This window comes from Sceloporus occidentalis, unplaced genomic scaffold (assembly GCF_023333645.1).
Source record: "Sceloporus occidentalis isolate IW3139 unplaced genomic scaffold, rSceOcc1.0.p SCAF_10, whole genome shotgun sequence".
NCBI lineage: Eukaryota > Metazoa > Chordata > Lepidosauria > Squamata > Phrynosomatidae > Sceloporus > Sceloporus occidentalis.
In genome coordinates, this window is record NW_028316990.1 from 18,588,683 (window position 1) to 18,600,327 (window position 11,645).

General features: G+C 40.5%; 1 protein-coding gene across 5 annotated transcripts in view; it reads right to left on the bottom strand.

Moving 5' to 3' along the window:
- Nucleotides 1–11,645, bottom strand: part of LOC149306005 (polycystin-1-like protein 2) — a 49,013-nt gene that overhangs the window by 36,141 nt on the left and 1,227 nt on the right. For 2 of the 5 annotated variants that reach the window (XM_089476905.1, XM_089476904.1), the window contains exons 2-3: nt 11,277–11,402; nt 303–467 (exon numbers count right to left, since the gene is read on the bottom strand). In XM_089476905.1, the coding sequence (XP_089333031.1) occupies nt 303–462 (160 nt within the window). In that variant the 5' untranslated portion in view covers nt 463–467; nt 11,277–11,402. Of the gene's footprint in view, nt 1–302; nt 560–11,276; nt 11,403–11,550; nt 11,593–11,645 lie in introns of those variants that run through there. The other 3 variants (XM_089476907.1, XM_089476902.1, XM_089476906.1) reach the window with 2 other exon arrangements.

An 11,645-nucleotide genomic window follows, 5' to 3' on the forward strand; every position in this document is an offset into this window, starting at 1 on the left:
TGTGTTATGTCATGGAGGAGTGCAATATCCCACTAAAATATCTTTTTTTAGATTCATTTTCTATTAATTGTGAATACAAACAGCCTAATTTACAAACAAAATGAAACACAACCAAAGATAAAGAAGCAGAAAGAAGAAAAAGAGAAGAAGAAATAATTTAAAGGGGGGGGGGAGAGAAAACTATGACTATCTTCCATTGTATCAGTAGTTAATAATAATAATAATAATAATAATAATATATAATAAAACAAGGAGGACATATATATATACAGATAGATGGGTGTGGGCTTAGGGTCTCTCACCAAACTCGCAAATGAAGTCAAACTCCTGGCTGCAGTTCTCTGTTATGCCCCATTCATAGCCAGAGTTCTTCAGGATATAGCCACAGGAAGATGTGAGGACTGAAGGTGGGTCTTGGTGCCAGTTGCTGTAAGTGATATTTGAGGTATCCAACCAAATCATGGACCCTGAAAGAAATTTGCACTGTGAGCACATACACGCCAACAAATGCTTATTCTGGTATCCCACTAAGATCTCATTAGGAAGGGCAGCTCTACCATTTGGAAGACTGAAGCAGTTGCTTCAGGGAGTGGATGCTGGGAGATGATAGCAAGATGCTGGAGAAGAGACCTGTGTGCCAAACAAGCTAGCCTTGTGCCTCCAGCTAGTTTGCTACTTTCCAGATGTGGCGGAAGATGCCACCCCATCCCTGGTGTAGTTTCAGCATTGAACAACCCTTTCACCTTTCCTACATGCTATGGAACTGTTCCAAAGTAAGATCATCAATGCATATTGTAGTGTACTTTGGTAAAGTTGACTAATGAACACCATAACTCTTTCATGCATTCAACCCTGATGTCTACGCACTTCGTTCTGGCCATCTCCTACATTTGCCTGCAGTGTTAGAAAGTGGACCTTTCCAGTGAGGTAGACTTGAGTCAATTGACTCGGACTCAAGTCGCTACAGTCAACTTAGACTTGACCCGGCAATAAATGATGCACAGACTTGATTCAACTTGTGACTTGAAATTTAAACAACCATTATTTTTCTTACCTTCAGTAGTTTCATTGGCAGAAGAGCTGTAGGTTATTCCAATCCACCATTCTTTGTCCTCGGAGATGTGCTCCTGTAAGAACATCTGGGTTTCCTCATTCTCAATGAAGACCAGGTGTCCCCCTCCTCTCTCACACCAGCTTTGAGCACTTGGGAAAGTGCGCTGGAGCCTGACAAACTCATAGCAGGACCAATTGAAAGCTACTTGATACTTGGAACAAGGAATCCCTTCTGCAAAGGATATATCCTCGGTAACCAAACCGGGAACAAGAAATGCAAGAATGATGATGAGACACTGCATGCTCATTTTGACGGCTCACTGAGTCTCGCAGAGAGACTGATGCAGACCACCACCAAATCGGGACTCTTTCTGAGCCCTTTCTGCAGCGATATGAGAGCTGTCTTGTTACCTCTTCCACCTAAAGCCAGTTTTAGCCTGCAAATACATTGCTTGCAATAAACAATGGTTATTGCATCTGTGAATGTGCAGGAAAATGTCATGAAGCTAAAGATGCACCAGCGGATATGAGAAAGCCTATTGTGCACCTGCCCAGCAACAAATCAAGATGATGTCCACAGTGGGATGTAATTTGTAGCCTTTCATGCGAACCGAGAAGGTTCTTTTGATATCTACATTGGTTGGCCATGTGGCAGCCGGAGATAAAAGAGCCGGTGAAAGAAGCCATTGTAAATGTTGTGGCCAGGCATTCAGCTGCAAAATAAGCATTGAGAAACTCAGACTGCTGGGTCACCATAACAATCACCCAGAACATCATCATCCACAGTGAAGCAATAGGATGGTACATTGGTGGATAGGATAGCATCCTTCAACACACCAGAAGGCAATGGGTTAATTTAGCACACTTATCTGTCCTCCAACACCAGCCAGCAACTAAGACTGAGAATGGAAATCTTGAAGTTGTGCATCCACCATTAGCTTCTAGCCACAGACTCAGCAGCTGCAAACATTGTATGGTTACAATTTTCCCCTCTAAATTGAGACATCCTGTGTAATTCAGTAATTCCTTACTTTGCATCTGTACATATAAATTCACATATGCAATTTTATGCACAGCAAGACCCTCCTTTGTCTTCTTTTGGGGTGATATGTATGTGGTTCCCCTAGCAATAAATGACCCTGAAAGGTCATTCAGACGAACCCACATTTCTCACAGCAACACAAAAATCTGTGTCGCCCCTTGGCTCAGGGAATACAGACCTCGGTGAAAGGACTGTCTCATGCCTTCCCCTTCCAGCAAGCCAGCTCAAGAGGGCATTAGAGGACGAAGGCACTGTAGGGTAAAGCATTATATTATAAGTCACATCTCAGTACACAGGCAGGCTTTGTTTAGATTGTGAACTCTGGGTAGGATGTGTGTGGTTTTTCTTTCTTTCTCTTATTACACTCCTTTATCCCAAAGTGTGGTAGAAGGCACACTTTGCGTGCATAAATTATGCTGGTAGTTACCAGTGTCACACGTAGCAAAAATAGGAAAAGATCCCTATCTGAGACTTTGGCAAGCTGCTGCCAGTCAAGGAAAACAATATTGCACTGTCTGATTCAGTACTATATATGATATTTCAAGCCTGTAATCTCCTGGATGCCAAAATGATCAAATTGAGGCTGTTGTACTTTGGCCACATCATGAGAAGACTCACTAGAAAAGACAATAATGCTAAGAAAGATAGAAGGCAGTGGAAAGAGAGGAAGGCCACATGTCAGATAGCTAGATTCAATTAGGTTAAGGGCCTGAATCTACAAGACCTGAGTAGAGTAGTGGAAGACAAGCAGTTTTGGGAGATGTCTCATACACGGGGTCACCGTGAATTGGGGTCGATTTGAGGGTACTAACAACAACAACAAAGCAACAACTATCCTTTTGCAAACCTATGCCCACCCAAATGTTCTCTATGTTCTCTACCTTCAGATCTTGGTGCAAAATTGCATCTAGCAAAGAGATTTGCTTGATTCCTTTGAGCCTCTTTCACAATATACATTCCTCCACATTGTATAAGCTTAGTCAGCTGCTTGTGCTAGTCCCGTCACAAGGCTATAGAGGTCTTGTGTGACCAATTTATCTTAATTGGCAATGACTGATATTAATCCTTCCACTGATAAGCTATCTTGACTGGGTACAAAAATCAACCTGGGCTTCAAGTTTTCACACTCGGAGCAAGGCAAGGTTCATGGGATTGAAGCTCACTGCAAGGTGTTTTTAGGACAACAAATGTTCTGTCTCTTCTGTGGGAAAGGAACAAGGACAGGTGCGCATGATCCCCCCAGAATATGGATGTTACAATTGTGTGAGACCAGGCTTTGGATATGTAAATAGGGCTGAGCATGAACATGCTCAAAGCCCTTCTGCTGGCATCTTATGGTGCATAGACGCCAGCAGAAGGGCATTGAGCATGTTCATGCTCAGCCCTATTCAAACCCTATTTCGGGCCCAGGCCAGCATATTGTGCCGGTCTGTATTGGCCCTAAATTGTAATTCCTTTGGCTATATACAATAAAGATTAATTGTTGAATGACTGACTTGCATTTGTCTGAAATTCTAAAGAAAACCTATATATGGAGCATTGTGCACAGACTGGGATGAGCCTCGCTACAAGACAAGGATCCTCACTGAACAAGCTCCAGATTCACGTTGAGCTATTAAAAACACTTTTATTGCAATGAGAGATCATGTTCCCCAAGGCAATATCTAGCAAAGACGATGATTAGATCGTGCATCTCTTGGCACAACGCGATAGCCATCCATCAATATAATTTTAGTGCAAGATGTTCTCTGCTCCAAACTGATCTGTTTGCTGTTATATTATCGGGCATCTAAGATACAGCCTGGGCAAAGTAATTTCTGCGCCAGGTTGTTAATGCTACCATTTACAGGCCCTGCTTTTACCACCGAGCGATTGTGAAATTTTGATAAGTGTACTTCAGTCTTTAATGTAGAAAAAGACATAATGGGTTCAAAGGTAATTGGGTAATTGCAGTCTTGCAGTTTATTATATTTGGAGTTGAAATAAACAACTGACATCTGCATCAAAATGTTGTGAAGGAAATACTCATTCTGGGTTCCAGCGTAGATGCTTTGTCTTTCTAATATCACCCTAATTAAAATAATATCTCTTAATATCAGGAAGGTCTCCCTAACATTTAAGTGGAATCTTTTTTCCTGTAATTTTAATCCACTGCACTAGGTCCCTAATCTCTGGAGCAGCAAAAAACAAACTTGTTCCATCCTCAATATGACATCCTTTCAGATATTTAAACATGACTATCGTGTCACCTCTTAGCTTTCTCTTTTCCAGGTGAAACATAGCCAGATCCCTAAGCCACTCCATAAAGGACATGGTTTCCAGACCTTGCACCATTTTTGGCTACCCACTCCATCTCATCAAGTCCTTTTTGAATTGCTTTGCCCAAAACTGGACACAGTATTCCAGGTGAGGTCTGACCAAAGCAGAATAGAGTGGCACTATGACTTCCCTCGATCTAAACATTAAACTCCTATTTATGCAGCCTAGAATTGCATTGGCTTTTTTAGCTGCTGCATCACACTGTTGGCTCATCTTTAGCCTGTGGTCTACTAAGACGCCTAAATCCTTATGTACTGTTATACTGGGGCTCATGCACTGGGCAAGTGAAAAAAGACTTTGTATAACACTTCACTGTCAGAGACTTTCTTAATTGAGATGTGTCTGTAGTCCACAGCCAACATGACTACTAGCCATTGACAGTTACATTTTGCATGAATTTGTCCATCCACTTTTAAATCGATCCAAGCTGGCAACCACCAGCATGTCTCCATTTATTACATGCACCTAGAAACCCCCCTCCCTTGCTTTCCATTGTCATAGCATGGCAACTGTGATGCTTGCTATGACTCTGTATTGTGATGCGCTTATAGTTCTGGCTACAGTTGCATTTCATCAGTTAAGCTCTTGCTGGGAGAATGTAGGAAAGCAGAGCCTGGTTCCCCAATGAGTTTAAGATGGGAAAGGGAAGAGTAAAGGATAGGGTTTAGAGACAGCATGGTGTAATGGTTTGAGCATCGCACTGCATCCCTGGAGACCAGGATTCAAAGCCCTGCTTGGCTATGGGGTTCAATGGAGTGATCCGGGGGAGGTCCCAAAACTCAGAGTAAGGCAAAGGACTTAGTTTTATTCCTCGTGTGTTTGGAGAAAAGACCTGGGGTAGGACAACAAAGGCAGATGTAAGTTAAAATCATTTGGATGAGGAAAGTAAAGTATTTTGTCTTCTGTTACCAAGGAAGATATTCAAGTCAGTATCTCTTAGTGCTAAACTAATGAGATGGCATTGGATCATGATTTGTTTGGGTTTCGCTGCCAGTTAGAATCCATAATATCCAAACCCCACAAAGCAGTGATACCTTTATTGTCGCAATTGAAATGCACAGAATACCTGTTTTGAAGTCTGACTGGCTTCTTCTTCAGGAAAGATGCTAAGAATAAGACAGGAGGAAAATGTATATGATAATATTAGTTGAGATATGGCTGTTCCCAGTTCAGATGGTATTGGAAGGAAATTCATGAGGGTAGATATCCCTCTTCTTCAGGACATACAAACATTAAGTTTCATTAGCAAGACAAAATGATAATCCATTTTTCCTTACCTGATGCAATATATCCAGGTATCCTCTTTTTTTTCTCCCCTCCTAACACTTTTAAATTCACTTTAGGGTTGCCATAAGTCGAAAATGGCTTGAAGGCACCTCTTTGTTTCAGTATTTTCTCCAAACACATGAGGAATAAAATTAACATGATAATAGCATAGCTTATAAAAATGAAAGAGACAAAAATGTCTTTGTCAGAAACCTAGAAATGCCAGACCTGAGATTGTATTATTACGCGTGTTGCTTAAATTGGATAGAAAATTGGATAGACCTAAATGATTAACAGATGTTAGATTTGGAAGGTTTTAATTTGAGATATGGCTGGCATGCCCACCTCTGGTTTGGAAAGGTGGAATTCAATGCAGAATTCAAAGACCATATAGTAAGGAGAGCCCTATGGAAGGTATGGAATATATGTAAAGGGACAATATATAGACAAATGCCAGATTGGATATCACTCCAAGAGGCGCTGATGAAAAAGGAGGAAAAAGAAGGAAAAGAATGGCTAAGATATAGAGATATACTAAAGACAGAAAAGGGAAAGGCAAGGATCAGAACAAAGGAAGAATTAATAGCAGAAGGGCACGACATCCATTGGTTTTTCTACTTTCAATTACATGAGAGATATAAAAAAGACATTAAACAATATGGCATAGCACAAAACAAGAAGGAATTAGATCTGATCCTAATGGATAGGAAAGGGAAAACAATTTCAAAATCCTATAATTTGTATATAATATATCTTGACAAGGCCTACAATAATGATGGAAGAAAGAGACTGTGAGATTGCCACCTTCATCTCGACACATGAAACAGGTATAGTTTAAAATTATAGATACCTTGCACCCCGAAAAGGAAATTAAACTGTCACCAGAGGTTTTGTAAGCATAGGATTTAAGAGATAAGATTCTGCACACTCTTAGTAATGACTCAAAAGAGGAGCCGCATAGTGAGATAAAGGCATGTATTTCTTTATTCGGGGGACTATTTAAGATTGTAGCTGATAAGAATAGTAACGATACTGTATAGGTATTTTTTATCTTATCTTATTTTATTTTACAGTGTACATTTTTACAGCTTTGTCCAAATGCACCTGGAAAACACAGGTAAGAAACCCAGATCAAGCGACGTGAAAAGTTTGGAATTGATCAGGTAATGTATTTTATCTATGCAGTTCTTGATAGACCCTGATTCTCAAGAAAGAGAGGTAGGTATTTTTTATCTTATTTTATTTTACTTTACAGCGCTCTTTTTTCCAACTTTGTCCAAATGCACCTGGAAAACATAGGTAAGAAACCAAGTCAAGGGACTTGAAACGTTTGGAATTAATCAGGTAATGTATTTTATCTATGCAGTTCTTGATAGACCCTGATTCTCAAGAAAGAGAGGTAGGTATTTTTTATCTTATTTTATTTTATTTTACAGCGCACTTTTTTTCAAATTTGCCAAAATGCACCTGGAAAACATAGGTAAGAAACCAAGTCAAGGGGCGTGAAAAGTTTGCAATTAATCAGGTAATGTATTTTATTTGTGCAGTTCTTGATAGACCCTGATTCTCAAGAAAGAGAGGTAGGTATTTTTATTTTTATTTATTTTATTTTACAGCGCACTTTTTTCCAACTTTGACCAAATGCACCTGGAAAACACAGGTAAGGAACCCAAGTCAAGGGACTTTAAAAGTATGGAATGAATCAGGTAATGTATTTTATCTATGCAGTTCTTGATAGACCCTGATTCTCAAGAAGGAGAGGTAGGTATTTTTTATCTTATTTTATTTTATTTTACAGCGCTCTTTTTTCCAACTTTGACCAAATGCACCTGGAAAACACAGGTAAGAAACTAAGTCAAGGGACTTTAAAAGTTTGGAATGAATCAGGTAATGTATTTTATCTATGCAGTTCTTGATAGACCCTGATTCTCAAGAAAGAGAGGTAGGTATTTTTATTTATTTTATTTTACAGCGCACTTTTTTCCAGCTTTGTCCAAATGCACCTGGAAATCACAGGTAAGAAACCAAGTCAAGGGACGTGAAAAGTTTGGGATTATTCAGGTAATGTATTTTATCTTTGCAGTACATGATAGACCCTGATTCTCAAGAAAGAGAGGTAAGGATTTATATTTTTATTTATTTTATTTTACAGCGCACTTTTTTCCAACTTTGACCAAATGCACCTGGAAAACACAGGTAAGGAACCCAGGTCAAGTGACTTTGAAAGTTTGGAATGAATCAGGTAATGTATTTTATCTATGCAGTTCTTGATAGACCCTGATTCTCAAGAAAGAGAGGTAAGTATTTTCATGTGATTTTATTTTGACATTGCATTTTATTCCAGCTTTGGCCAAATGCACCTGGAAATCACAGGTAAGGAACCCAAGTCAAGTGACTTGAAAAGTTTCCTAAATGCTCATTGTTCTAAATGCTTAAAAGTACTTTACCATTTTTAGCTGAAACTGTAGCCAGGTCATTAATTCAATTTCTTCCCAAAAGGAAAAAGCTGCTGTTTTCTCCGTTTTACCTTCAGCTTATTTTCATGTTATTTCAGGTTTGCAGGAATGTCGTGTGACAGACTTCACGCATTTGTGGGTGCTTTTCCCCCCAATTCATTAAATCTAGTTTAAATCCCATTTCTGAACAGGATCTCACTTGTGTGATAAGGTCCATTTACTGCTACTTGTCTTAAACCTCCCAACACTTGCAGATGATCAAGATTAAGCATTTCAGTAACTAAATTCTTTTGCAATTCCTTTTCTAGGCCAAATGCACCTGGAAAGAACAGGTAAGAAACCCAGATCAAGCGACGTGAAAAATTTGGAATTGATCAGGTAATGTATTTTATCTATGCAGTTCTTGATAGACCCTGATTCTCAAGAAAGAGAGGTAGGTATTTTTTATCTTATTTTATTTTATTTTATTTTACAGCGCTCTTTTTTCCAACTTTGTCCAAATGCACCTGGAAAACACAGGTAAGGAACCAAGTCAAGGGACTTTAAAAGTTTGGAATTCATCAGGTAATGTATTTTACCCATGCAGTTCTTGATAGACCCTGATTCTCAAGAAAGAGAGGTAGGTATTTTTTATCTTATTTTATTTTACTTTACAGCGCACTTTTTTCCAACTTTGACCAAATGCACCTGGAAAACACAGGTAAGAAACCAAGTCAAGGGACTTTAAAGTTTGGAATGAATCAGGTAATGTATTTTATCTATGCAGTTCTTGATAGACCCTGATTCTCAAGAAAGAGAGGTAGGTATTTTTTATCTTATTTTATTTTATTTTACAGCGCTCTTTTTTTCCAACTTTGACCAAAAGCACCTGGAAAACACAGGTAAGAAACCAAGTCAAGAGACGTGAAAAGTTTGGAATTAACCAGGTAATGTATTTTATCTTTGCAGTACATCATTGATCCTAATTCTCAAGAAAGAGAGGTAAGGATTTATATTTTTATTTATTTTATTTTACAGCGCTCTTTTTTCCAGCTTTGTCCAAATGCACCTGGAAATCACAGGTAAGGAACCAAGTCAAGTGACTTGAAAAGTTTCCTAAATGCTCATTGTTCTAAATGCTTAAAAGTACTGCACCATTTTTAGCTGAAACTGTAGCCAGGTCATTAATTCAATTTCTTCCCGAAAGGAAAAAGCTGCTGTTTTTCTCCGTTTTACCTTCAGCTTATTTTTGTGTTATTTCACGTTTGCAGGAATGTCGTGTGACAGACTTCACACATTTGTGGGTGCTTTTCCCCCCAATTCATTAAATCTAGTTTAAATCCCGTTTCTGAACAGGATGTCGCTCGTGTGATAAGGTCCAATGGCTGCTACCTGTCTTGAAACCTCCCAACTCTTGCAGATGATCAAGATTAAGCATTTCAGTAACTAAATTCTTTTGCAGTTCCTTTTCTAGGCCAGACTGCTGTCGCCACCCAAAACCTTTGAAGGAGAAGGCGAGAGCATCATTAGCTAGTGAACCGCTTGCGTATGGCTCTTTCTGACATGCCCAGGGTTGCACTGACCGCCACTTTTGGGGTCGGGAAGGAATTTTCCTCCAGGACAAATTGGCCAGAGATCCTGGAGGTTTTTCGCCTTCCTCTGGGCATCCAGCAGGAGTCACAGATTTAGGGCCTTCGCGTTTATTTTTTAAAGAATAAATGAATAATTTTAACAAGAATTTTCTTAGTCATGGTCTCATTTCCTATGTTTTATTCATGAATTTGCAAAAGTTAAAGCAGACTCTTGGGATCCTACTCTACGAAATGGATTTTCCCTTGCAATGCTTTGCCTCCTAACTCCCATTCTAGAGAGCTGCCATTTTGCCCCCATTAACCCAAACTACCCTTTTCCAACCCGGGTTACACCAGAAGCCTTGGATGGTCATTCAGTATGACCACTACCTGGAGTGATGGGAGTTGTAGTCCAATTTACCTGAAGGAGCCCAGGTTGAGAAAGGCTGCCCTTTGATTTGCACTGAGGCTCTAAACTGTAACTAGAAATGTTGTCTTCCCATTTGAGGCTCAGACATGCCACTGAAGTGCAGCAAAGCATTTGATAAAGTCTCCCATGATATTTTGATTAGCAAACTGATTAGATGTGAACTAAATAGAAACACCATCCTCTGAGGCTGAGAGACTGTGACTTGCCCAGGGTCACCCAGTGGGTTTACATGGCCAAGCCGGCATTCGAACCCTGGTCTCCAGAGCTGTAGTCCGACACTCAAACCACTACATCAAGAGGCATTAATCACTTCCCTTACCCATTTGGCCAATACTATTCTGGCCTGTTATCTAGGGGCCCATTCCCACTTGCACTTTAAAGCGATTTCCGATTTGGCTTTGCTCCGTGTTGGAAATCGATTCCAAAAGGTCCCTTGCTCCCATTACGACACCAGATCTTTTCCTTACCCCAATGTAATCGCTTTTTGGGGGCACGGTTGTCATTCCCACTAGTAACACCACTTCAAAATACCCTGCCAACCATCTGTAACATAAGCGACAGCCTGGGCAGCCTGTCATGGGAATTTGGGGAAGGGGGGCAAGATTTCTTCAGAGGAGGTTTGCCCTTCTCTTCCCTGGAGGCTGAGAGAGTGTGACCCACCCAAGCTCACCCAGTGGGGAATGAGGAGGGTGAAGGCTTGGAAATGGGGAGGACGCCAGGGATGGCGCAGGCAGACCAGGGACAGAGGATGCCGGAAACAGAGGAGGCAGGCCAGGAACGGACGACAACGAGGACGGAGGAGGCAGGCCAGGGACGGAGGACGCCGGGGACGGAAGATGTGTCTGAAAACGATCCCGCTTTTGATATTCCCAGAATTTAGATCCAGTTTCTGCACAGGATTTGGGCACTTAGCCTCCCGTGTGTGATAAACCCCTATGTCTGAGCAAATCTGAGCGATTTTATGGTGGACAAATTCTTTGCAGTGAGCTGTTGAGTGGCTCACCTTCTCCTCTGGACCAGATCCCCCAAAATGCCTGAAACCACTCAGCTGAACCGTTCTGTGCAGCTGCAATAGCTTTAGCCACAAGATACAAGGTTAACAACATGAACAATAACAACAACAACAAGCAGGAAATAAATAATAAATGGAATATACACACCAAACTTGGCTTGTTTGTAGGCATTGCTTGTTACCTGGTTGCATGCCAAACAACAGTGGCTGAAAATCCCTTTTCTACACAACCATTGAAGGTACAGGAGCCCTCTCCAGTTTTCATTCCGACAGCCTTAAAACACAAACAAGCAAAGATATTAGATGTGGTGTGAGTAGGCCAGGGGCAAAAGGTGCTTTTATACCTATAGTATAGCCCATGGCAAACAATTTCATTCCAGTTAGCCATCCAGAGTGCTAGAACTTTCCAGTACTTGGCCTACCTATATTTCAGAACAAAACCTTTCCAAATGATGAACACAATTATTTATTCTCTGAAGATGCCAGCCACAGATGCTGGCGAAACATCAGCTCTTCT